Source organism: Squalius cephalus (genome assembly GCF_949319135.1).
Source record: "Squalius cephalus genome assembly, chromosome: 18".
In the NCBI taxonomy this organism is placed as follows: Eukaryota; Metazoa; Chordata; class Actinopteri; order Cypriniformes; family Leuciscidae; genus Squalius; species Squalius cephalus.
Window position 1 is genome coordinate 14,263,803 of NC_137139.1, and position 27,972 is coordinate 14,291,774.

At 39.4% G+C, this 27,972-nt stretch overlaps 2 protein-coding genes across 2 annotated transcripts in view; one reads left to right on the forward strand and one right to left on the reverse strand.

The window, feature by feature from the left end:
- LOC307145649 (uncharacterized protein) overlaps window positions 1-15,169 on the forward strand; it is a 296,817-nt gene extending 281,648 nt beyond the window's left edge. Inside the window, exons 17-21 of the mRNA XM_079849011.1 lie at window positions 11,070-11,219; window positions 11,657-11,812; window positions 12,821-12,970; window positions 14,222-14,374; window positions 14,624-15,169. Of these exons, the coding sequence (XP_079705137.1) occupies window positions 11,070-11,219; window positions 11,657-11,812; window positions 12,821-12,970; window positions 14,222-14,374; window positions 14,624-14,628 (614 nt within the window). The 3' untranslated portion in view covers window positions 14,629-15,169. The remainder of the gene's footprint in view (window positions 1-11,069; window positions 11,220-11,656; window positions 11,813-12,820; window positions 12,971-14,221; window positions 14,375-14,623) is intronic.
- Window positions 15,170-15,806: 637 nt separating this feature from the next.
- On the reverse strand, window positions 15,807-27,957 carry LOC307145650 (GPI transamidase component PIG-T-like). Its single transcript, XM_079849012.1, has 12 exons — window positions 27,545-27,957; window positions 25,712-25,889; window positions 25,447-25,574; window positions 24,929-25,029; window positions 24,755-24,841; window positions 24,552-24,639; window positions 23,611-23,708; window positions 23,376-23,532; window positions 22,949-23,149; window positions 17,055-17,220; window positions 16,822-16,905; window positions 15,807-16,732 (listed from the first exon to the last, which is right to left on the reverse strand). The coding sequence occupies exons 1-12, from the start codon at window positions 27,921-27,923 to the stop codon at window positions 16,480-16,482; spliced, it is 1,920 nt and encodes a 639-aa protein (XP_079705138.1). The 5' UTR covers window positions 27,924-27,957; the 3' UTR covers window positions 15,807-16,479.
- Window positions 27,958-27,972: the final 15 nt, after the last annotated feature.

Sequence of the window (27,972 nt, forward strand, 5' to 3'; positions counted from 1 at the left end):
GGTCCCGCCCTCCTGTTTAGTCAAGCGAAACTAACCAGTCACGACGCACAAACAAAGTCACACGTGCGTTTTTACCATAGTAAAAACACGGTAAAACACACTTCCTAGCAACACAGCCGCGCTAAAATCTACTGGGAAAAGTAAACACTCACAGACTGCTGATCTCTCCTGTTGTTCGACTGCTTCTTCTGATAAGTACTAGCAGTTTCTTAGAATAAATACTTTAACTGGCTTAGGTCCCGCCCTCCTGTTTAGTCAAGCGAAACTAACCAGTCACGACGCACAAACAAAGTCACACGTGCGTTTTTACCATAGTAAAAACACGGTAAAACACACTTCCTAGCAACACAGCCGCGCTAAAATCTACTGGGAAAAGTAAACACTCACAGACTGCTGATCTCTCCTGTTGTTCGACTGCTTCTTCTGATAAGTACTAGCAGTTTCTTAGAATAAATACTTTAACTGGCTTAGGTCCCGCCCTCCTGTTTAGTCAAGCGAAACTAACCAGTCACGACGCACAAACAAAGTCACACGTGCGTTTTTACCATAGTAAAAACACGGTAAAACACACTTCCTAGCAACACAGCCGCGCTAAAATCTACTGGGAAAAGTAAACACTCACAGACTGCTGATCTCTCCTGTTGTTCGACTGCTTCTTCTGATAAGTACTAGCAGTTTCTTAGAATAAATACTTTAACTGGCTTAGGTCCCGCCCTCCTGTTTAGTCAAGCGAAACTAACCAGTCACGACGCACAAACAAAGTCACACGTGCGTTTTTACCATAGTAAAAACACGGTAAAACACACTTCCTAGCAACACAGCCGCGCTAAAATCTACTGGGAAAAGTAAACACTCACAGACTGCTGATCTCTCCTGTTGTTCGACTGCTTCTTCTGATAAGTACTAGCAGTTTCTTAGAATAAATACTTTAACTGGCTTAGGTCCCGCCCTCCTGTTTAGTCAAGCGAAACTAACCAGTCACGACGCACAAACAAAGTCACACGTGCGTTTTTACCATAGTAAAAACACGGTAAAACACACTTCCTAGCAACACAGCCGCGCTAAAATCTACTGGGAAAAGTAAACACTCACAGACTGCTGATCTCTCCTGTTGTTCGACTGCTTCTTCTGATAAGTACTAGCAGTTTCTTAGAATAAATACTTTAACTGGCTTAGGTCCCGCCCTCCTGTTTAGTCAAGCGAAACTAACCAGTCACGACGCACAAACAAAGTCACACGTGCGTTTTTACCATAGTAAAAACACGGTAAAACACACTTCCTAGCAACACAGCCGCGCTAAAATCTACTGGGAAAAGTAAACACTCACAGACTGCTGATCTCTCCTGTTGTTCGACTGCTTCTTCTGATAAGTACTAGCAGTTTCTTAGAATAAATACTTTAACTGGCTTAGGTCCCGCCCTCCTGTTTAGTCAAGCGAAACTAACCAGTCACGACGCACAAACAAAGTCACACGTGCGTTTTTACCATAGTAAAAACACGGTAAAACACACTTCCTAGCAACACAGCCGCGCTAAAATCTACTGGGAAAAGTAAACACTCACAGACTGCTGATCTCTCCTGTTGTTCGACTGCTTCTTCTGATAAGTACTAGCAGTTTCTTAGAATAAATACTTTAACTGGCTTAGGTCCCGCCCTCCTGTTTAGTCAAGCGAAACTAACCAGTCACGACGCACAAACAAAGTCACACGTGCGTTTTTACCATAGTAAAAACACGGTAAAACACACTTCCTAGCAACACAGCCGCGCTAAAATCTACTGGGAAAAGTAAACACTCACAGACTGCTGATCTCTCCTGTTGTTCGACTGCTTCTTCTGATAAGTACTAGCAGTTTCTTAGAATAAATACTTTAACTGGCTTAGGTCCCGCCCTCCTGTTTAGTCAAGCGAAACTAACCAGTCACGACGCACAAACAAAGTCACACGTGCGTTTTTACCATAGTAAAAACACGGTAAAACACACTTCCTAGCAACACAGCCGCGCTAAAATCTACTGGGAAAAGTAAACACTCACAGACTGCTGATCTCTCCTGTTGTTCGACTGCTTCTTCTGATAAGTACTAGCAGTTTCTTAGAATAAATACTTTAACTGGCTTAGGTCCCGCCCTCCTGTTTAGTCAAGCGAAACTAACCAGTCACGACGCACAAACAAAGTCACACGTGCGTTTTTACCATAGTAAAAACACGGTAAAACACACTTCCTAGCAACACAGCCGCGCTAAAATCTACTGGGAAAAGTAAACACTCACAGACTGCTGATCTCTCCTGTTGTTCGACTGCTTCTTCTGATAAGTACTAGCAGTTTCTTAGAATAAATACTTTAACTGGCTTAGGTCCCGCCCTCCTGTTTAGTCAAGCGAAACTAACCAGTCACGACGCACAAACAAAGTCACACGTGCGTTTTTACCATAGTAAAAACACGGTAAAACACACTTCCTAGCAACACAGCCGCGCTAAAATCTACTGGGAAAAGTAAACACTCACAGACTGCTGATCTCTCCTGTTGTTCGACTGCTTCTTCTGATAAGTACTAGCAGTTTCTTAGAATAAATACTTTAACTGGCTTAGGTCCCGCCCTCCTGTTTAGTCAAGCGAAACTAACCAGTCACGACGCACAAACAAAGTCACACGTGCGTTTTTACCATAGTAAAAACACGGTAAAACACACTTCCTAGCAACACAGCCGCGCTAAAATCTACTGGGAAAAGTAAACACTCACAGACTGCTGATCTCTCCTGTTGTTCGACTGCTTCTTCTGATAAGTACTAGCAGTTTCTTAGAATAAATACTTTAACTGGCTTAGGTCCCGCCCTCCTGTTTAGTCAAGCGAAACTAACCAGTCACGACGCACAAACAAAGTCACACGTGCGTTTTTACCATAGTAAAAACACGGTAAAACACACTTCCTAGCAACACAGCCGCGCTAAAATCTACTGGGAAAAGTAAACACTCACAGACTGCTGATCTCTCCTGTTGTTCGACTGCTTCTTCTGATAAGTACTAGCAGTTTCTTAGAATAAATACTTTAACTGGCTTAGGTCCCGCCCTCCTGTTTAGTCAAGCGAAACTAACCAGTCACGACGCACAAACAAAGTCACACGTGCGTTTTTACCATAGTAAAAACACGGTAAAACACACTTCCTAGCAACACAGCCGCGCTAAAATCTACTGGGAAAAGTAAACACTCACAGACTGCTGATCTCTCCTGTTGTTCGACTGCTTCTTCTGATAAGTACTAGCAGTTTCTTAGAATAAATACTTTAACTGGCTTAGGTCCCGCCCTCCTGTTTAGTCAAGCGAAACTAACCAGTCACGACGCACAAACAAAGTCACACGTGCGTTTTTACCATAGTAAAAACACGGTAAAACACACTTCCTAGCAACACAGCCGCGCTAAAATCTACTGGGAAAAGTAAACACTCACAGACTGCTGATCTCTCCTGTTGTTCGACTGCTTCTTCTGATAAGTACTAGCAGTTTCTTAGAATAAATACTTTAACTGGCTTAGGTCCCGCCCTCCTGTTTAGTCAAGCGAAACTAACCAGTCACGACGCACAAACAAAGTCACACGTGCGTTTTTACCATAGTAAAAACACGGTAAAACACACTTCCTAGCAACACAGCCGCGCTAAAATCTACTGGGAAAAGTAAACACTCACAGACTGCTGATCTCTCCTGTTGTTCGACTGCTTCTTCTGATAAGTACTAGCAGTTTCTTAGAATAAATACTTTAACTGGCTTAGGTCCCGCCCTCCTGTTTAGTCAAGCGAAACTAACCAGTCACGACGCACAAACAAAGTCACACGTGCGTTTTTACCATAGTAAAAACACGGTAAAACACACTTCCTAGCAACACAGCCGCGCTAAAATCTACTGGGAAAAGTAAACACTCACAGACTGCTGATCTCTCCTGTTGTTCGACTGCTTCTTCTGATAAGTACTAGCAGTTTCTTAGAATAAATACTTTAACTGGCTTAGGTCCCGCCCTCCTGTTTAGTCAAGCGAAACTAACCAGTCACGACGCACAAACAAAGTCACACGTGCGTTTTTACCATAGTAAAAACACGGTAAAACACACTTCCTAGCAACACAGCCGCGCTAAAATCTACTGGGAAAAGTAAACACTCACAGACTGCTGATCTCTCCTGTTGTTCGACTGCTTCTTCTGATAAGTACTAGCAGTTTCTTAGAATAAATACTTTAACTGGCTTAGGTCCCGCCCTCCTGTTTAGTCAAGCGAAACTAACCAGTCACGACGCACAAACAAAGTCACACGTGCGTTTTTACCATAGTAAAAACACGGTAAAACACACTTCCTAGCAACACAGCCGCGCTAAAATCTACTGGGAAAAGTAAACACTCACAGACTGCTGATCTCTCCTGTTGTTCGACTGCTTCTTCTGATAAGTACTAGCAGTTTCTTAGAATAAATACTTTAACTGGCTTAGGTCCCGCCCTCCTGTTTAGTCAAGCGAAACTAACCAGTCACGACGCACAAACAAAGTCACACGTGCGTTTTTACCATAGTAAAAACACGGTAAAACACACTTCCTAGCAACACAGCCGCGCTAAAATCTACTGGGAAAAGTAAACACTCACAGACTGCTGATCTCTCCTGTTGTTCGACTGCTTCTTCTGATAAGTACTAGCAGTTTCTTAGAATAAATACTTTAACTGGCTTAGGTCCCGCCCTCCTGTTTAGTCAAGCGAAACTAACCAGTCACGACGCACAAACAAAGTCACACGTGCGTTTTTACCATAGTAAAAACACGGTAAAACACACTTCCTAGCAACACAGCCGCGCTAAAATCTACTGGGAAAAGTAAACACTCACAGACTGCTGATCTCTCCTGTTGTTCGACTGCTTCTTCTGATAAGTACTAGCAGTTTCTTAGAATAAATACTTTAACTGGCTTAGGTCCCGCCCTCCTGTTTAGTCAAGCGAAACTAACCAGTCACGACGCACAAACAAAGTCACACGTGCGTTTTTACCATAGTAAAAACACGGTAAAACACACTTCCTAGCAACACAGCCGCGCTAAAATCTACTGGGAAAAGTAAACACTCACAGACTGCTGATCTCTCCTGTTGTTCGACTGCTTCTTCTGATAAGTACTAGCAGTTTCTTAGAATAAATACTTTAACTGGCTTAGGTCCCGCCCTCCTGTTTAGTCAAGCGAAACTAACCAGTCACGACGCACAAACAAAGTCACACGTGCGTTTTTACCATAGTAAAAACACGGTAAAACACACTTCCTAGCAACACAGCCGCGCTAAAATCTACTGGGAAAAGTAAACACTCACAGACTGCTGATCTCTCCTGTTGTTCGACTGCTTCTTCTGATAAGTACTAGCAGTTTCTTAGAATAAATACTTTAACTGGCTTAGGTCCCGCCCTCCTGTTTAGTCAAGCGAAACTAACCAGTCACGACGCACAAACAAAGTCACACGTGCGTTTTTACCATAGTAAAAACACGGTAAAACACACTTCCTAGCAACACAGCCGCGCTAAAATCTACTGGGAAAAGTAAACACTCACAGACTGCTGATCTCTCCTGTTGTTCGACTGCTTCTTCTGATAAGTACTAGCAGTTTCTTAGAATAAATACTTTAACTGGCTTAGGTCCCGCCCTCCTGTTTAGTCAAGCGAAACTAACCAGTCACGACGCACAAACAAAGTCACACGTGCGTTTTTACCATAGTAAAAACACGGTAAAACACACTTCCTAGCAACACAGCCGCGCTAAAATCTACTGGGAAAAGTAAACACTCACAGACTGCTGATCTCTCCTGTTGTTCGACTGCTTCTTCTGATAAGTACTAGCAGTTTCTTAGAATAAATACTTTAACTGGCTTAGGTCCCGCCCTCCTGTTTAGTCAAGCGAAACTAACCAGTCACGACGCACAAACAAAGTCACACGTGCGTTTTTACCATAGTAAAAACACGGTAAAACACACTTCCTAGCAACACAGCCGCGCTAAAATCTACTGGGAAAAGTAAACACTCACAGACTGCTGATCTCTCCTGTTGTTCGACTGCTTCTTCTGATAAGTACTAGCAGTTTCTTAGAATAAATACTTTAACTGGCTTAGGTCCCGCCCTCCTGTTTAGTCAAGCGAAACTAACCAGTCACGACGCACAAACAAAGTCACACGTGCGTTTTTACCATAGTAAAAACACGGTAAAACACACTTCCTAGCAACACAGCCGCGCTAAAATCTACTGGGAAAAGTAAACACTCACAGACTGCTGATCTCTCCTGTTGTTCGACTGCTTCTTCTGATAAGTACTAGCAGTTTCTTAGAATAAATACTTTAACTGGCTTAGGTCCCGCCCTCCTGTTTAGTCAAGCGAAACTAACCAGTCACGACGCACAAACAAAGTCACACGTGCGTTTTTACCATAGTAAAAACACGGTAAAACACACTTCCTAGCAACACAGCCGCGCTAAAATCTACTGGGAAAAGTAAACACTCACAGACTGCTGATCTCTCCTGTTGTTCGACTGCTTCTTCTGATAAGTACTAGCAGTTTCTTAGAATAAATACTTTAACTGGCTTAGGTCCCGCCCTCCTGTTTAGTCAAGCGAAACTAACCAGTCACGACGCACAAACAAAGTCACACGTGCGTTTTTACCATAGTAAAAACACGGTAAAACACACTTCCTAGCAACACAGCCGCGCTAAAATCTACTGGGAAAAGTAAACACTCACAGACTGCTGATCTCTCCTGTTGTTCGACTGCTTCTTCTGATAAGTACTAGCAGTTTCTTAGAATAAATACTTTAACTGGCTTAGGTCCCGCCCTCCTGTTTAGTCAAGCGAAACTAACCAGTCACGACGCACAAACAAAGTCACACGTGCGTTTTTACCATAGTAAAAACACGGTAAAACACACTTCCTAGCAACACAGCCGCGCTAAAATCTACTGGGAAAAGTAAACACTCACAGACTGCTGATCTCTCCTGTTGTTCGACTGCTTCTTCTGATAAGTACTAGCAGTTTCTTAGAATAAATACTTTAACTGGCTTAGGTCCCGCCCTCCTGTTTAGTCAAGCGAAACTAACCAGTCACGACGCACAAACAAAGTCACACGTGCGTTTTTACCATAGTAAAAACACGGTAAAACACACTTCCTAGCAACACAGCCGCGCTAAAATCTACTGGGAAAAGTAAACACTCACAGACTGCTGATCTCTCCTGTTGTTCGACTGCTTCTTCTGATAAGTACTAGCAGTTTCTTAGAATAAATACTTTAACTGGCTTAGGTCCCGCCCTCCTGTTTAGTCAAGCGAAACTAACCAGTCACGACGCACAAACAAAGTCACACGTGCGTTTTTACCATAGTAAAAACACGGTAAAACACACTTCCTAGCAACACAGCCGCGCTAAAATCTACTGGGAAAAGTAAACACTCACAGACTGCTGATCTCTCCTGTTGTTCGACTGCTTCTTCTGATAAGTACTAGCAGTTTCTTAGAATAAATACTTTAACTGGCTTAGGTCCCGCCCTCCTGTTTAGTCAAGCGAAACTAACCAGTCACGACGCACAAACAAAGTCACACGTGCGTTTTTACCATAGTAAAAACACGGTAAAACACACTTCCTAGCAACACAGCCGCGCTAAAATCTACTGGGAAAAGTAAACACTCACAGACTGCTGATCTCTCCTGTTGTTCGACTGCTTCTTCTGATAAGTACTAGCAGTTTCTTAGAATAAATACTTTAACTGGCTTAGGTCCCGCCCTCCTGTTTAGTCAAGCGAAACTAACCAGTCACGACGCACAAACAAAGTCACACGTGCGTTTTTACCATAGTAAAAACACGGTAAAACACACTTCCTAGCAACACAGCCGCGCTAAAATCTACTGGGAAAAGTAAACACTCACAGACTGCTGATCTCTCCTGTTGTTCGACTGCTTCTTCTGATAAGTACTAGCAGTTTCTTAGAATAAATACTTTAACTGGCTTAGGTCCCGCCCTCCTGTTTAGTCAAGCGAAACTAACCAGTCACGACGCACAAACAAAGTCACACGTGCGTTTTTACCATAGTAAAAACACGGTAAAACACACTTCCTAGCAACACAGCCGCGCTAAAATCTACTGGGAAAAGTAAACACTCACAGACTGCTGATCTCTCCTGTTGTTCGACTGCTTCTTCTGATAAGTACTAGCAGTTTCTTAGAATAAATACTTTAACTGGCTTAGGTCCCGCCCTCCTGTTTAGTCAAGCGAAACTAACCAGTCACGACGCACAAACAAAGTCACACGTGCGTTTTTACCATAGTAAAAACACGGTAAAACACACTTCCTAGCAACACAGCCGCGCTAAAATCTACTGGGAAAAGTAAACACTCACAGACTGCTGATCTCTCCTGTTGTTCGACTGCTTCTTCTGATAAGTACTAGCAGTTTCTTAGAATAAATACTTTAACTGGCTTAGGTCCCGCCCTCCTGTTTAGTCAAGCGAAACTAACCAGTCACGACGCACAAACAAAGTCACACGTGCGTTTTTACCATAGTAAAAACACGGTAAAACACACTTCCTAGCAACACAGCCGCGCTAAAATCTACTGGGAAAAGTAAACACTCACAGACTGCTGATCTCTCCTGTTGTTCGACTGCTTCTTCTGATAAGTACTAGCAGTTTCTTAGAATAAATACTTTAACTGGCTTAGGTCCCGCCCTCCTGTTTAGTCAAGCGAAACTAACCAGTCACGACGCACAAACAAAGTCACACGTGCGTTTTTACCATAGTAAAAACACGGTAAAACACACTTCCTAGCAACACAGCCGCGCTAAAATCTACTGGGAAAAGTAAACACTCACAGACTGCTGATCTCTCCTGTTGTTCGACTGCTTCTTCTGATAAGTACTAGCAGTTTCTTAGAATAAATACTTTAACTGGCTTAGGTCCCGCCCTCCTGTTTAGTCAAGCGAAACTAACCAGTCACGACGCACAAACAAAGTCACACGTGCGTTTTTACCATAGTAAAAACACGGTAAAACACACTTCCTAGCAACACAGCCGCGCTAAAATCTACTGGGAAAAGTAAACACTCACAGACTGCTGATCTCTCCTGTTGTTCGACTGCTTCTTCTGATAAGTACTAGCAGTTTCTTAGAATAAATACTTTAACTGGCTTAGGTCCCGCCCTCCTGTTTAGTCAAGCGAAACTAACCAGTCACGACGCACAAACAAAGTCACACGTGCGTTTTTACCATAGTAAAAACACGGTAAAACACACTTCCTAGCAACACAGCCGCGCTAAAATCTACTGGGAAAAGTAAACACTCACAGACTGCTGATCTCTCCTGTTAGAGATGTGAAAAAATAGGCATAAATCTAGCTTACACATTTACCCAAATTATCATACACCTGTTTAACCGAAGCTAATTTGGGTGGGTTTCTCTATCCCCAATGTAACTTCTCTGTCTTTTACGGCCCTGACGAGAACGTCGGCCTCCTCGACTGAGAACCGCTCCTGGCGTCCGCCTGGTAAATCCGCCATTATAATAGCAATCCGCCATGGAACAAGCGCGCCTGCTCTTAAAGGGAATGTGAGATGACGCTCTGATTGGTTTATTTCACATTGCGCCCAAACCACACCTATGAATAATGAAGCTACTTCAGACCAACCCATTTTAGATTTGCGTCGGGCGCAAGAGTCATTTATCCCGTCGGTATAATAGCAACAGCGCCCAAGACCTGCCCACAAAGTTACTTGCATTTCGCGCTTGACTTGCGTTTCAGATCGTTAAAATAGGGCCCTATATTTTAAATACTTGTTTAATGGCATATTTTTATGAATGAAGGCCAGTATCACTGATACTAATTCTGCTACTGATCTCTAGATGATGTCTCCTCCAATTTTAAATATTAATTATAACCATTCAACATAATGTATTAAAAGCTATAATTCTTTTAAGCATTAATTAGGCTTAACAAACATAACAACTTTTAACTTAAGTGAACTTAAAACAATCCTCACATAAACCCATAATAAATATAAGGCTGACGCTGAACAATAAAGTACAACAACAAATATCATATTTTTCTGTATAACAGGTAAGAAATATACAGAAATTGAATAAAGTTATCAAACAGTCTGCACTGCATAAATTATAAATTAAATATGATGAATCCTCATTAAAGCTACAAAAGTTCTACAAAAGTCGAGAGCAGAGAGTAATTTTCTCTGTTACCTTTGTTCTTTGATTAACTTTAATGACACACAGCATCAGTGGCTGCTGTCACTTTAAGACCAGCCGCTGCCGAATATGATGCGGATCTCACACGCGTCTCATTTTCTCACTACTCTTTACGTTCATTTAAGACTTTATTTAACTCATTAAAGATCGCTCTTATGAGGATACTCGACAAAACAGACATTTTGGCACAAATGTGTGTTACTATTCGTTCAAGCGTGAAAGAGAACTCGATTCTGGTGCGATGTCTGTGCGCTTATACTGGCGCGCGTCTTCCTGTGCGTTGTGTGTCACATAGACAGGACATTCACAGGCAGCGCCTTCTCGTTTGTCTTATCGCACTTGAATGGTTAAAAAGCATTGGATGAAAATGAGCGTGATCATATAATGTAATGCAACCAAAGGATGACAGAAAATACGTCATTGCGTCAAATATTTTAATGTCTTAAACTGGACTAAAATTAATCACATGCGTTAACGCGTTAATTTTGACAACACTAATTATATTATATTATATTATATTATATTATATTATATTATATTATATTATATTATATTATATTATATTATATTATACGGGCAGGGGCGCCATTAAGAGTTTTAAGGGGTACATGCAAGAAAGAATTTTGGGCCCCTTCTTCCAGTTGAATGAGTTTTCAGGGTAGGTCAGGTTATAGTTCCAGGCAGATCTTGACCACATTATGTCCATAACACTTCGCCAAATGATTTCAGTTATTTCAAAGGTCCTTACAGGCTACAACATCAAAAGAACCAAAAACCCCAGTGAAAAAGACATTCAGCATTCAGTGATATGGCTTCTCTGTCATGTGTCTGTATAACAGCAAATCCAGGAGTGTGTCCAAGCACAAAATATAAACCAGAAGAGTGTGCCTTGATACGTTTTGCGTCGTGTGCCGATGACCGTGACTGTGCCAACAATGAGAAATGCTGCAACAATGGATGTGGACTTCAGTGTATGGCTGCAGTTACAGGTATTTTTAGATTATATTATGTGCAGTCAATCGATAAAAAAATATTAACTATAATTAGCTATATATATATGAACTATATGAACTATATTATAATATATATCGCACCTGACATACTTTTATATATTGTAATTTCACATTTAATCTCCAAATTAATGTAGAAACAACATAAAGACAATAGCTGATATTTCAAATATTTGTTTAATGGCATCTTTTTATGAAATGAATTTAGTCATTAATTATAGGCATTCAGCATTATACAGTGTAATTGAAAGCTATCAATTTTAACATTTATTAGGCTTTAAAAAATATAACAACTTATAATTTAGGTGAACTTAAAACATTCTTCACAAAAACTCATTATAATAAATGTCACTTTACCTGTGCTCTTCAATAAATCAGGGCTATTTTTTTTTCGTTGTCTTGTGTCTGTATAACAGCAAAGCCAGGAGTGTGTCCAATCACAAACGATGGAACAATAATGTGTGTAAGGCAGGATGATGAGTTGTGTGCCAGTGACAGTGAGTGTCCCGACAATAAGAAATGCTGCAGCACTATATGTAATGGACTTGACTGTATGGCTCCAGTTACAGCAGGTATTATATTATATTATATTATATTATATTATATTATATTATATTATATTATATTATATTATATTATATTATATTATATTATATTTAGGGCTGTCAAAAGATTAATCGCGATTAATCGCATCCAAAATAAAAGTTTGTGTTTACATAATATATGTTTGTGTACTGTGTATAATTATTTTGTATATATATATAAATACACACACATGCATGTATATATTTAAGAAATATTTGCATACATATACTGTATATATTTATATATAATTTATATTATATATAAATATAATTTTTTTATATATAAATTACACATTTTTCTTAAATATATACAAGCATGTGTGTGTATTGATATATACAAAATAATTATACACAGTACACACACATATATTATGTAAACAAAAACTTTTATTTTGGATGCGATTAATCGCGATTAATCTTTTGACAGCCCTAATTATATTATATTATATAGTGTAGCTGTCAATCGATTAAATAAAAAAAACTAATTAATCACATTTTTCTGTAATTAATCCCGATTAATTGCACCTAACATTCAAGTACTTTATCTATTTTTATATTGTAATAATTTCACACTTAATCTCCAAATTAATGTAGAACCAACATAAAGACAGAAGCCAATATTTGAAACATTTGTTTAATGGCATCTTTTTATAAAATTTAGCCATTAATTATAGGCATTCAGCATTACAGTATAATTGAAATCTATCAAATTTAAAGTAGTTCCAGGCGGGTCTTTACCACATTATGTACATGTCCATATCATTTCACCAAATAATTTCAGTTATTTTAAAGGTCCTTACAGCAACAACAGCAAAAGCAACAAAACCCACGACGAATAAAACATGAAATTTTAAAGTAGAAAGACTGAAATAGTTCTTTCTAGTAAAACGTATTCCAATAACATATAGATACAACTTCCAAAATATTTTTTTCTACAGTGAAAAAATCATTCAGCATTCAGTGATATGGCTGCTCTGTCATGTGTCTGTATAACAGTAAAGCCAGGAGTGTGTCCGATAACAAATGAAGAAATAAGGTGTATCAAGAAGGGTGAAGAGTTGTGTGCCGGTGACAGTGAGTGTCCCAAAAAGGAGAAATGCTGCCGCACTGCATGCGGTGGACGTCAGTGTACGGCTCCAGTGACAGGTATTATATTATATTATATTATATTATATTATATTATATTATATTATATTATATTATATTATAGTGCTGTCAATCGATAAATATATATATATTTATATATCTTTATATATTTTTATATTGTAATAATTTCACATTTAAACTCCAAATTCATGTAGAAACAACATAAAGACAGTAGCCATATTTTAAACTTTTGTTTAATGACATCTTTTTATTTAAAAAAAACAAACATTAATTTTAGCCATTAATTATAGGCATTCAGCATTAGAGTATAATTGAAATCTATCAAATTTAACATTTATTAGGCTTTAAAAAATATAACAGTTAAGTGAACTTAAAACAATCTTCACATAAACCCATTATAATGAATGTCACATTTACCAGCCCTTCAATATATCAGAGCTCAATTGTTTTATATTGGCCCAGTCAGACCAGTTCAGATTTTTACTTGTCCTGGTAGACTGCACAAAATGTTATTGTAACATAAATTATATAGTAAATAGATCAATCCTTAATAAAGTTACACAAGTTATTCAGTCGAGAACAGTGAATGATTTTCTCTCTTTTGTTTTTTAATTAACATTAATGACAGACATCACAGCAGCAGGTTTGTTAGGCTGTTGTCACTTTTAAGACCTGACGCACATGATGCATCACAACTCTTTACGTTCATTTAAGACTTTCACTGAACTCATTTAAGACTGTGTTTGCGAGGGTACTTTACAAAACGGCCATTTTGACATAATTTTGTGTTTTTTGTCGTTCAAGCGCTGTTTGAAGCAGCTTTCTGTGCATGCGTTAACACGTTAACTTTGACAACACTAATATTATATTATATTATATTAATTATATTATATTATATTATATTATATTATATTATATTATATTATATTATATTATATTATATTATTACGGGGCTGTTGAATGATTGAATCTGATTGGTTGACGAAGATTCAAAGGTGTGTAATTATTTTCAGGGCTAAAGTAGTTCCAGGCAGGTCTTGACCGCATTACGTACATGTCTATATCACTTTGCCAAATAATTTCAGTTATTTCAAAGGTCCTTACAGCAACAACAGCAAAAGAACTAAAACCCACGATGAATAAGACATGACATTTTAAAGTAGAAAGACTGAAATAGTTCTTTCTTGTAAAACTTATTCCAACAACATATAGGCACAACTTTTTTTTACAGTGAAAAAAATCATTCAGCATTCAGTGATATGGCTTCTCTATCATGTGTTTGTATAACAGTAAAGCCAGGAGTGTGTCCAATCAAAAAAATATATAAACCAGGACAGTGTGCCAAGATACGTTTCGTGTCGTGTGCCAGAGACAGTGACTGTGCCACCAATCTGAAATGCTGCAACAGTGGATGTGGACTTCATTGTTTGGCTCCAGTTAAAGGTATATTATATTATTAGTTTATGTTATATTGTCTGTCAAATGTACCTGAATTCCTATAAGTGTGTGCCTATAGCACTGTTTCAGGCATAGGGTGGCTTTACAAAATTAATAAAGATGATGAATAATACATAGAACGTAATTCACTCAGTAAGTAAAACTAGCTATTCGTGTCCTGAGTGTTTTGTGCTATACATCTGATGCTTAATCCCACTAAATGGTCAGACTAAATCTGAATCTCTATCCATACAGTCTAGGTGCCTAACTGAAGTGAATCCAGTGTGTGCTGAATACTGTTCCCATGATGGTCAGTGCCCTGCCGGACAGAAATGCTGCTCAACACCTGTGATCATGCATGCAGTGAAACTTCTGATTTAACCACTGGAAAGAGTTGTGAGAATGATTTTGCATAATACATACTTCTTTTTTAATTCTTTTACTTAAATCAATTCAGTGCTTCATTTTTTTTCTTGCAAGCTTATCATTTGTATGCTTTTGAGAACAAAATGTACCAACACATTAGTGTGTTGAAATAACGGAAGCATATGGACATGGCTAGACGGCTAATTAAACATAATAACCCCATGACCTAAGTAACAAGCTGAAGTAATAAAAAAATTTTTGCTTTGCCGGGTGTGTTTCTGAATTGCACATATGTAGAACTAATCATATTAGAGAAAGATGGTGTAATGAGTCATGTTACCCTTGTCATGTACCTATCCTATATTAACTGTAGTTTTTGCCGGTGGGATTCTCTGTGATTGATATGTCCTCCCGGCCGTGAATAAAGCATATTCAAAGGCATTGTTTGGAGTCTTTCTGATCACTGCCGACACAGGCTAGACACTAGAGATCTTATTTTCATTCCCAAATGATAGTGCTGAAGTGGAACAAGTGGAGAGACATCTAAGTACACATTTGTAGGTGTCTAGAAGTAGATGCCAGGTTAACTGAAGTCATGTGCGTAGGCCGTAGGGGAATGTCTACCACTATACGTATAGGCCTATATATTATTGATTTTGAGTAGCTCTGGCAGCTACACATCCCACTTGTCCAAAATTCAATTCATAACCATACTTTGAACATCAGTCTCTTCTGGCTTGGACTGTATCATGTTGCACAGCAGTTTCACATTCATTCTGGAGAGACAAATTGCTTACTGCTGGAAATGTTTTGTATTGTGCCTAGTTAGGACACTGTGTATGTACACTGACATACTTGTGTCTGTAGGGCCAGGCAAAAATAGGTAAGCGGATGATGGAACTACTTGGATAGTTTGATTTGATCAGTGGAACCAGTGAGTTACTACAAATCTGTTTAACTACATTACCTGCATATGTGTATAACAAACTACCATGCCATATACATACACATGCATTCCTCCTCAAAATCCCCTATGGCATGAACAAAAAACATTCTCAACACGTTATGGGTTTCCAGTTAATTTATTATGGGAAAGTTATCCAGTATTAAAGAGCTGCTTCATAATTTGAATTCAATAACACACAGTCTGGAAGTCATTATGTGGTCAGCCCATGGGCAAATGCACAAAAATAAAGGCAAAACATTAAAAAACAGTCCAGTCCTTCAAAACAACACATATTTGAATATCAGTGCATTACAGAAAGTGGAAAATACTTGACACATTCTTAGACATCAATTTTCAGTAGTTGGATTGTAGTGTCTGTTTCTGTGACACTTGGTTACGCTCTCAAAGAGATGGCGTAAACTGAGACGACTTAACATCACGCTCTTCCATGTATATTTATCCCAGATGCTCGAACCATGCAGTTCCTGTGAGAAACGTTCACGTTCAAACTATGGTTCTCTAAAAACACTGCAGAAAAAAAGTCTTTGCTTATGTGACTGGACAAAAAAAAAACAGTGGCTAATCTTTGTTTGTGACTCACAAAACAAAACATAAAAAGGTGGCTAATCCATCTGTCTTGGAAGCTCATTTGTTCAACAAAAGTTCAGAACAGTCACTTGGCATCGAGTCCTTCCAGGGCTGAAAAGTATCTTTAAACTCCAGCAGATGCCGTTTTAGAGTCATGATTCTCTCAGCTGCCTAATATGGACATTTCAGGCATCAGACCTGCTCTCGGCAGTTAGGTCAGCAGTGGCACTCCCCTTATGCGACGAACGAGGTTGGCCAATCGTTTGGCCAGCGGTGGACTCGGTTCATCCACCTGGAACGTGCGGGTCAGCAAGTTGTAAAAGGAGCCGTACCCCACCGCGACCACCGTGCAGGTGAGGCAGATGACGTTGTAGGGCATGCTGAAGTCAGGCGTGGGTAGATTTACCAGCAGGGGTTCGGTGTACACTCGAACAAAGTAGCTTGATTCTTCTTTGACTGGGACACTGGAAGTCAGAGGTGAAAATGTTACGAAGAACCAAAACAAATAAGGCACACTTATTTACTATTAACACCAAGGCCAGTTTATACTTACAAACTGCTAAACAACGGTTGGTCTTGTGTGAAGTTGGTGTTCATTGCAACCATACTTGGCACAAGGGCGCTGACCACAGAGGACCTGCAATAACATTTATGGCACATCAGATATAGGGAGTGGCAGACAAGATGAGTAACAAACTCTTACAACAAAAATAACATTTTAGCCTATATATTTGAATTACAAAAAGAAATGTATCTTTCAAAATGCTTGATAAGCAAGAGTCTTACCCAACGTAGAAGCCGTGGTTGGGATCAGGGGTGTACTCAGTCCATTTGAGCAGGGCCCTTTCAAACTGTACCGTGACCTCTGTCATCGAGTGAGGCGGTAACTGGATCAGCATCTCCAGTAGATGAGGACGATGGCGGTCTTTAGCGGGCTGGTAGTGAATGTAACCTAAAGGACAAGGAACAAAGGTCTATAAACTCTTTAAGCTCCTGAGCATGAACCAGAACTTTTCTGTCCACTAAGGATGATTTAAAAAAAAAAAAGAAAAAAAAAAAAGAGGATAGTTTCTAATAGCTTTAAACTTTATTATTGTGCCTTTAATTTTTTTTTACTTCCTCATTTTAAAGAATGTTGAAACTACATTTCCCTACTCAGACGATCCCTATCAAAAGCTACTCTCGATGCGCTGAGTTGCGCTTTGGGAAAATATCGTTGTTGTGAATCTGGAAAGGTCATCATCTCAATTGTCACATCAATTGCCTTGAATTGATGGCTGTATTTCTGACCCTGATGTACTTCCTCCAACAGTTAAGGGGCTACCATGTCCTAGTGCGGGTGGGCAACACTTCGGTAGTCACCTACATAAATCTCCAAGGCGGACTGCATTCGCACTGTTTAAAAAGGTTCTGCTTTGGAATCAGGACAAGCTCCTGTCCCTCAGGGTGATTTACATTCCTGGGCATTTGAATGTGGGAGCAGTCTTTCTGTCAGGCTGTGACACACGGGGAATGGAAATGCCACCCCGAGGTAGTCAAACAGATTTGGGAAAGATTTTACGAAGTAGAAGAGAAGCTCTTCGCTCTGCTCCCGGTAGTCCTGGCCATGGTCTGTCAACAAGTTTTTACTTGTTTTTACTTGTTTCACTTTTACAAAGGTGCATTGTCGAGAATTACAGTAATGTAGCGCGATTTGCTAAGGCAGAAAAACTCTGCAGGCAATCTGCCATATGTACGCTGCTTGTGTGGATGCAGTCAGTTTTCACTGCAAAAGATGAGGACATTTGATTGGATGTCAAGTATTTACAGCATTTTGCCAGTTAGAAATACATGCTCGGTTTTGATATTACTTTAAGTTAGGGTAGAATTAAATGAACGGCAAGAGTCAGCATTTTGTACGCGTACCCCCTTCTGTCACCTTACGTACCCCAGTTTGGGAACCACTGCTCTAGCCTATGAGGCATGTGGTCAAGCTTTGCCTTTACGAGTCAGGGCTTATTCCACCAGGGGGGTTGCATTCTCTAGGCCTTTGGTAAGATGCGCCCCCTTGCAACAAGTATGTGATGCGGCAGGCTGGTCCTCTCCGCACACATTTTTCAGATTTTATATAGGTATGCAGCAAAGCATTTGTGAAGCCACAACACGCACAACCTTGAGGCGGATGGGCTACAACAGCAGAAGACCCCACCGGGTACCACTCATCTCCACCAAAAATAGGAAAACGAGGCTACAATTTGCACGAGCTCACCAAAATTGGACAGTTGAAGACTGGAAAAATGTTGCCTGGTCTGATGAGTCTCGATTTCTGTTGAGACATTCAGATGGTAGAGTCAGAATTTGGCGTAAACAGAATGAGAACATGGATCCATCATGCCTTGTTACCACTGTGCAGGCTGGTGGTGGTGGTGTAATGGTGTGGGGGATGTTTTCTTGGCACACTTTAGGCCCCTTAGTGCCAATTGGGCATCGTTTAAATGCCACGGCCTACCTGAGCATTGTTTCTGACCATGTCCATCCCTTTATGACCACCATGTACCCATCCTCTGATGGCTACTTCCAGCAGGATAATGCACCATGTCACAAAGCTCGAATCATTTCAAATTGGTTTCTTGAACATGACAATGAGTTCACTGTACTAAAATGGCCCCCACAGTCACCAGATCTCAACCCAATAGAGCATCTTTGGGATGTGGTGGAACGGGAGCTTCGTGCCCTGGATGTGCATCCCACAAATCTCCATCAACTGCAAGATGCTATCCTATCAATATGGGCCAACATTTCTAAAGAATGCTTTCAGCACCTTGTTGAATCAATGCCACGTAGAATTAAAGGTCCCGTTCTTCGTGATCCCATGTTTCAAACTTTAGTTAGTGTGTAATGTTGTTGTTAGAGTATAAATAATATCTGTAAAATAATAAAGCTCAAAGTTCAATGCCAAGCGAGATATTTTATTTAACAGAAGTCGCCTACAAAAAACGGCTGGATTGGACTACATCCCTCTACTTCCTTCTTTAATGACGTCATTAAAACCGTGTTTTGACTAACCCAGGAACACAGGAACACAGGCGTATTGATGGCGAATGACAGACGTGGTTGATGTTTATCTATAATCGGATACCGCAAAAGTTTAATTCGAAGTTGTTAGTTTGCTCTGTCCATTTCACCACGGACTGTTTTTCTAACCTGGGATTAGGCCTGTCGCGATAATTAAATAACCGATTATTTGATCTAACCGCGATTGTTTCAGACAACCGCGATTATTGCGCTCTTTTATAGGCCTACGGCACAAGGGGGAGTCATGGACCAAAATAAATAGACAAGCACTAATTACGTTTTCCAGCAATATATTCAAAGTCATCTGAAGCCATTCCATAGCTTAATGTGAGGGACAGTAGTATATTTACATTGTTAAATTAAAGTTCACAAACTCGTCTGCAGCTGTCAATCATTCCATTCAGCATTCAAACAGCGCGCGTCGTCCGGTTACGACAGGATACACAGTAAAACTTTCTCTAATGTGACATTGACGTTATAATGCTTGATCTGTAGATAAAGGGCTGTGGATTTGCATAAAATGACTTTATTTTGCTGGAGTTTTTTGCTGTTTCTAAATGACTCGCTCGCTACCGTGTGCCTACACAGCACAAGGACTATGAATTGGCATCAGACGCACAATAACTGGAGTTTAAAACTGTGAAGAAACAAATGATCAATAAACTGTTGGACTGATATACACTAGGATTTGTGCCCTCGACATTTCTTCGCTTTGTGCCGTGAACTTTTAAAGGGGACCTATTATGCCCCTTTTCACAAGATGTAAAATAATTCTCTGATGTCCCCAGAGTGTGTATGTGAAGTTTTAGCTCAAAATACCCAACAGAATTTTATTTACAGCACGTTTAAAACATCATTTTTTGGGTCTGTGAAAAACGCACTGTTTTAGTGCTTCTCCTTTAAATGCTAATGAGCTGCTGGTTCACGGCACAGGGGGCGGAGCCTAAGCAGCCGCGATCAGAGCCAGAGAACCGTAAAGATGATAATAATAAAACAGACAGTCACAGTAATGGTGTTCATTTCGACCATAAAAATGCCTACAGAGTCAGAGAATATATGCTGTATGGAGTTGGAAAAGGTATAGTTTAGTTTAATTACGATTATAACCTATTTGGCATTGCTTGTATACACTATTAATGCAAGCCTGCTGTAGGACTCCGTCTGACGATCTAATTGTCTGAATGATGACACAAAATATACTGATGAGTTTAATAAAGTTTACTGTATGTCACACAAAAGATGAATCATCAGTTTTTATTCGGAAAATCACTGTTAGAGCTGAGTAAACAGTATAAGAAGTGCATAAGTAACTTACATAAGTTTCTGTTGAGTTGAGGGAGGATTTTCTTTGAAAACAAAATGAATCCACCTCGTCTTCACTGGCTAGCAGATTTCAAGAGTAAATAGAGAGAGCTATGTGAATGAATACATCCAGCTACAACACCTTCAACGCTTGGGAGATGCTTCGGCTTCTCGTGAGTGCATTGCTGCAGCAATGGCTGATGTGTACAACTCGCAGTGAACTCGATCAGGGCGTGTCTAAGTTATAACGGCAGTGTCAGTCAACACTCGTGGGCGGGGCCTGTGGCTTTAGTGATGTCACTAAAGCCACATTCTGAAAACGGGTCGTTTGGAGAGACTGCTTTTGATTTATGGAGATTAAAAAAAAAGGAATGAGTGGATTTTTATCACTGTAGGGCGGTTGTGTACATACACTGCCAACACACATTTATGTCCAAACACCATACAAAAGTGAATTTTGCATAATAGGTCCCCTTTAAATGCGCACTTGTGCAGCGCTGCGCACTGTGACTCCATGTTGCATTAAGCACATCATTCTGCACCCGTGATGCGCATACGCGCTTTGTTCCGCTGTTTTGAAGCGTATCATATTATCATGGTTTGTGCACATTTGTTTTTATTAACATGTTTAGATTTTATTAAATTACTGTGCAGATGTTTTCAAAAATTACTTTTTGCTGCTGATTTATACACTCACTAAGTTTAATAAACAAATTGTCATAGCTATTGAATATATTTATTTAATATTTAAAGGTGTTAACTGTAATCTTACACTGCAAAATGATAACTTACAAAGGATTAAATTCATCACAATTATTTAATGAATGAAGCACAAAGCCCTAAAACAGACAATTAATCAGCATAATCGCCAAAGCCCTAACACAGACAATTAATCGGCAAAGCCCTAAAACTAACAATTAATCGGCATAACCGCAATTATTTTTTAGACAATTAATCGTCAGCCAAATTTCATAATCGTGACAGGCCTACCTGGGATAATATCAAGCAGGCTTCTCTCAGCGTTTCATACTGACGAAGGGGACAATTTCAACTATATTCCAGCAAGCGGTAAGTAGTGATTTAATATGGAAGTAGCGATCAACTTCACATCGTTTCTCTTAGTAGGATGAAAATAATCTTACTTAAACTGTGATTAATATACAGAAAGCGATCAAAGAACAATCCCTTTCCAATCGGCCAAGCTGTGACACACAGCGCGAGTTTATCTGGACACTTGCCAAAACTCGTTATGAAATCAATGACGCTGTTACACTGCACAACAAATCTCTTACAGTATTTATATACCTCATGTTTGCATTGGTGAAATCATTAGTGAGAGTGCAGAAACTGCGTTGCAATGATAAGATCTTTTTTCACGCGATCAACAGGCTGTCATCTGCTCAATGTTCATCATCACTGCAACCTTTTATGTGATTGAAATAGATCTAAATACTTAAAAAACTTCTCACGATTCGTTAATCCCGATAGCTGTAATTGATACTTTGCACGTGACGTCAGTTGTACTGGCTGGCGGGCAAGAACGTCATTCTCTAGCAACGAAAACCAGTAAACTAATCAAGGATCTTGCCAGGACGTTGCCAGTTTTAATATACAAAAGTTGGTGTTTTGAGGTACACGACATGCCAGATAGTTGTTGTGCGATTGGATGCACTAACCGCGTTTGTTGCCCGCCAGATATCACGTGACTGCAAAGTATCAATAGTAAAAACGTATAATAGCTGTAATAGTAAAAGTTTTCCAGATAGTTCCACATGTAATGCCAGATATTTCATATGCAAGCATGTCAGCCAATCACAGCAGTGGGCATTTACATTGAAGTCTCACAGCAGACACGCCCCTTCAAACAGAGCGTTCAAATCAGGTGATGAAATCAGGCTAGGAAAAATGCCTTTTATTTCTAAATTATAAAAAATTATCCATGGAATGGGACCTTTAAGGCAGTTCTGAAGGCGAAAGGGGGTCAAACACAGTATTAGTATGGTGTTCCTAATAATCCTTTAGGTGAGTGTGTGTATATATATATATATATATATATATATATATATATATATATATATATATATATATATATATATATATATATATATATATACACACACACACATATATATATATATATATATATATATACATATATATATATATATATATATATATAAATAAATGCTCTCTAAATTTATATTATAGTACATTTAAAGATGATTCAAGTGCCCATAATTGAAGAAGTGCGCTAAAACTAGCAAAACATTTATACAAACCATACATAAAGTTTGCAATCCAAGATAATTGTAGAATAAACTCACTGGGTTTGTTATCACGGGACTTGCTGGTGACTGTCAGGGTGTGAATGTACAGCTGCAGATACCAGGGCACTGAATCCATCAGCAGTACAGGGAAAGCCCGATATGGGTGGTTATTATAGATGACTGTATGAATTTCCCCTGTCTGCAGCCCAAAACCAGCCACGTACCGCTCTGCATGAAGCAGAGGACGCAGCATATCACCTAAAACACAACCAGAGATTTAAAGAATCACATATAAAATCGAGTATGTTCCAAAGTACATTAGATTGTTATTGTGTAACAATAACGTAAATAGTTCCAGTTATTTTTACCTTTTATATTTCTATACAATAATAATGCTGAAACCATCATAGTTTTACAATGGCTATCATAGGGCAATCAGGATAAAGTCCATCAGAAGAACACCATCAATTAAACTCATTCATACCGCTGTCCCCTTTCCAGCGCAGTAGGAGATTGAGTGACCGTGATTGGCCAAACGTCTCAGCTCTGGTCAGGTCATATACTGAATATGTCCTGCGATCCCCCAGCACTACAGCTTGGCTGAGCAGAGGAGTGGCAGGACTCAACTCAAACAGCTCCCCCTGTTGGACAAACAGCATAACGCTCAAATGACAAATCATCACAAATCAGATAGAAAGTATTCATTGTCTTTGTTTCACCTCAGGGTTGTCTGTGATGTCCACATAGACTTTACTAGAAGAAGCAAGAGGACATGCCTCTGTCAGTGTTCGAGAAAACATCTTAAACAGGGACCACTCTGTCGAAAGATGATAGTGCAGAGTAATGAATATGCAGACGGACTGTGCATAGTATTTGCTTCAGGTGTGTAACTGCAAAAATAATGTATGAGGTGCACCAGACACTTAGATTTAGATTTCCTCTTATTTTTTATTCATGAGATTTAGGCAATATTGCAAACCTGTGAAACTCATGTAAACACAACACTTCAATCAAATTAAGGCGATTAAGCTTATAATAGTTGCAACCATAATCATTGTAAAACATGACATCTGCTGATTTTAATTGCAATATTCAGACATGTAACACTTTAATCGCATTTGTTCCACAATGACCAAAGTGCACAAGCATTTTTTGGGGCTGGTGAAGAAACGGAGTTCATGTTGACAACGTTGTGCAACATGAATATAATGCAGTATATTGATGGTCGAAAATTGAATTGGGAGACATTTTAGCAAAGAATCAACAAACAAATCCATGTGCACTGGAAGAGCTTGGCCAGTAACACATCTACTGTATGTGCTGTGCATTGGGGTATGTGAATAATGGTGGCAAAAACAATCACATTTCTTAGAGAATAATCAGAATAATGAAAATCGCATGTAAACAGGAGTGAAAGGTTTTGCTTGTGACATGTAAACATCTTACTGCGATTAACTCCTTCCTTACTCTGATTAATGGAAATAAATAGTCACATTATTGGTGCACATGTAAATGTAGTCTTTTTCAAACAGGTTTCTCATACCGAGCAATATTTCAAACAGTTTTGCTTAAACACCCAACGAATGGCTTAAATATAATGGCCGCACTGAAATTGGAAAGGAGATATTCTTCTAACATCGAACATTAATTTATTACTCACCCTTTTTGCCTTGGCCTGAAGTGTAGAGATCAAACACAACATTGAGAGTCTGTCTCAGCTCCCATGCTTTATTTGTGCAATGTTCATCCTAAAAGAGAACATCTTGAGGGTCATCGGGATGCAAGGAATTTTCCAGACAATGTACAGTCTGTGCCAGAACATAATTTCTGTATTTTTAAAGAGAGCTTTGAAAAGACCCTTACCTGACAGACAGGTCTGATGTGAACAGCCTGAGAATGGAAACTGCTGTGAAACAGCTTCTCTGACTTCATAAGAACAGCCAGACCTGCCTGCAGAAAAGAAAAAGGCGTAAATCAATGCATTTAATGCCTTCTTTTAAATGACCAATTATTAAAATCACAGGCGATGATCTGAACCTTAGAACCACAAGGGAGAAGTTTCTTCCAGGGTGTCAGATTCTCAGTGCACACGATTTCACGTGGTAACGTGGCATATCGTAGAAAACGGTGATCTGTAGCTGTTTAGAGAGAAAAATATCAACATCAAGTACATAAACGTTCATTTGTTGCTTTAAAAATATAGTGTGAGCTTTCAGGGTGAATTTAAATAAAGATAAATCTCCTGCTGATGTGACATTGACTGAAACCTAAAGGTTCAACAATTAAAGTAGCAAAGTAACGCAATTTCTTCCGTATTGTGACGTACAAAGAAAAAATGAATTATTGGGAAAAAAATTATGGCAGGGACTTGGATCTGTCCATCTGTTGTTGATTCGATGGAGGCAGATCTCCACATAATAAGATCAATAACATGCATTTAAAAATGATTTCATGCCAAACAAGTGCATGTCAGAATGAATGACCTCCAGTTGTTTCATCACTGCAAACTGCTGTCAGTGTGAACACTCCTCTATAATGAACTCAAAGGGCCGTACCATTCCCCAGACCCAGCGGTTTAAAAGAAGCACTGGGCTGTACTGTGTTGGTCAGGTCAATGAAGTTCAGAGACGCACAGAAGATTCCAGAGAGGACGTTGGTAAGCTCCTTCCAGTTTCCATCCACACTGAGAATTCAACAAAATCAGTGGACTGTTAATCCATTTTGGGGTTACATTCTATTCTGTTCAAATTGCAGAATAATTATAATATGCTTATGAATCAGGGATACTTTAAAATGATTAAAGCACATATAACTACTCACTCGCTGACTGTGTGATGGAACCAGACCCACAGCTCTGCTCCAGGTGGAGAGGGGATGAAGGGCTGCCCCCACTGCATGGTCCTCCAGAAGCCCTGCGTGAAGGAGATGTGCAGCTCTCGCACTGAAAACTTGGACAGCACTTGGCCGAGGGATTTGGGGAACAGCCGGTAGTGAGAAACTGTAGGCAAAAAAAAAAAAGACAAATCATGAAAACAAATGTTAAAAAGCCCCTATTATGCTTTTTCAGAGATTACCTTTCATATAATGGGTGATGTGAATGTAAAAGATCTGCAAAGATCTAAGTGCACGATAAATGGAGTAATTGTCTCCTAAATGAACGATCAGGATCAGAACGGCCTGAAATTGTCAGTCGTCAGTAACTGCAGTCTTACTTCCTGCACGAACCTATGTAGGTTTGAAACAAATTTGCATAATATCAGCCTATGGTCTTCAATGAGGCCCGCGAACAACATCTACTTTGACCCTCAAACACTGTACAGGGTGGGCCATTTATATGGATACACCGTAATAACATGGGAATGGTTGGTGATATTAAAGTCCTGTTTGTGGCACATTAGTATATGTGAGGGGGCAAACTCCTCAAGATGGGTGACCATGGTGGCCATTTAGAAGTCGGACAAACAGGACTTTAATATCACCAACCATTCCCATGTTATTACGGTGTATCCATATAAATGGCCCACCCTGTAGTTGCAAAAGCACATCCACTTTGCATGAACTTCCAAATGATGAGAACTCAAAGGCTCGAATTGATACGATAAAACAGACACCATCATTACTGTTCATATCACTGTGCATGCAGTGTTGCTTAAAAGGCATCCCACAATGCACCTTATGAAAATGGTTGAGAGAAGCTCCAAGAGTGCAGAGTTGTGGGTGTTGCTTTAAAATTTAATGAGATCATTTTGATTTGTTTAACATTTTGGGGTCTCCATTTAATTCCAATCCCTCCATTTGTGCTAGTTTATAGTTTTGATGACTTTACGATTATTTCAAAATGTGGAAGAGTAACAGTAAGAGCAAAGAAATTTGTGTCCGTTTGACTGCAATTGTACGAAGTAGCATTTTAAGGACAATATACCTCTGGGTAAATTTCAACGTTTAAGACGCATATGTGATCACGATTCAGACTGAGATACAACTGAAACAAAAGGAGAACGAGTTGGTGTGACAATTGTGAACAAAATCAAGCCAAAAAACAACAACATTCATTTAAAGAGTTTGAAACAGCTTGCCAAAACAAACTTTCTGGAAAAGTTGTGAAGTTTTTCTCTATTGTGATGTACATCTGAGTGAAACGGCTTCTTGAACAAGAAAAAATGTAGGGTGGGACTTGATTTTTTTCCTATGCTGTGACATTACACACTGACAGGTCTCATTTTTGTTTATGTTGTACAAAAATCACATCTCAGAGTCTGTAATTTGGAGTATCTATTGTGGCGCCAGTGAACACGTCATCAGAGAAGAGAAGTCGCTGCAAGAGCAAGGGGAAATTATTTTGATTAAAGGTTATGAGGCACATGAACATTAGTGATGTGCAGAGATAAATCATTTATAATAAATACTGTAATATTCCATATTATTCCAAAAAAATAAGATTTGTCCTGGTTCCTTGTTCCTGGTTCCTGGTTTGAATGAAGAACTAGATTTGACTTAATTTTTCTAAACCCAATTTTTTTTTTTAAAACGTATTATATTTATATATTCCATGTGTGTGTATTTGTCCGTGTGTGTAATATGCTAGCAAGCTTTGTGATGCACAAAGACAAATTCTTTAGGTGATGGGTCTCTTCTACAGAGATGATAACTCACCTTTCTGTCCCTCTTGCAGGAAGTCAGTATCCCATAGCGTGCGGAACTGGAAGCTGGCATAAATGTCCCCGGAGTGCAGGGGCCGGATGACCAGCTCCTCCTCAAACTGATCTTTCGCCGGTGCTAGTCTAAAAGACTCGCTGTCTTTCGTACCATCGCTTCTGTCCAGCTCAACATCAGTCGACTGCCATTGCCTTTCATTAATTTTCTCTCCAGCGATGCTTTCATCGGCATTCACTTCTCGCAGAGCGTCTGATACGCTCTGTTTTTCTCCTGTGTTGTCGTTTGATTTTTCAAGCGTGTCACAGCTACTGGGGTGAGCTAAACAAGAAACAACCAAAATGATTACTAGAGACAAACCGCACCTGTGTGCTGCCATTTTTGCTAAGGTTTCTCTCGCGGCAACACTTCCTGGATGTGGTTGACAG

Excerpts from the sequence above, each read along its gene's own strand:
- LOC307145650 (XM_079849012.1), bottom strand. The coding sequence starts at position 27,923 with ATGGCAGCACACAGGTGCGGTTTGTCTCTAGTAATCATTTTGGTTGTT. Across the intron at positions 25,030-25,446 it reads ACCGCTGGGTCTGGGGAATG|CTACAGATCACCGTTTTCTA; the intron begins GTACGGCCCTTT and ends CTCTCTAAACAG. Across the intron at positions 24,640-24,754 it reads ACATCAGACCTGTCTGTCAG|GATGAACATTGCACAAATAA; the intron begins GTAAGGGTCTTT and ends GTTCTCTTTTAG.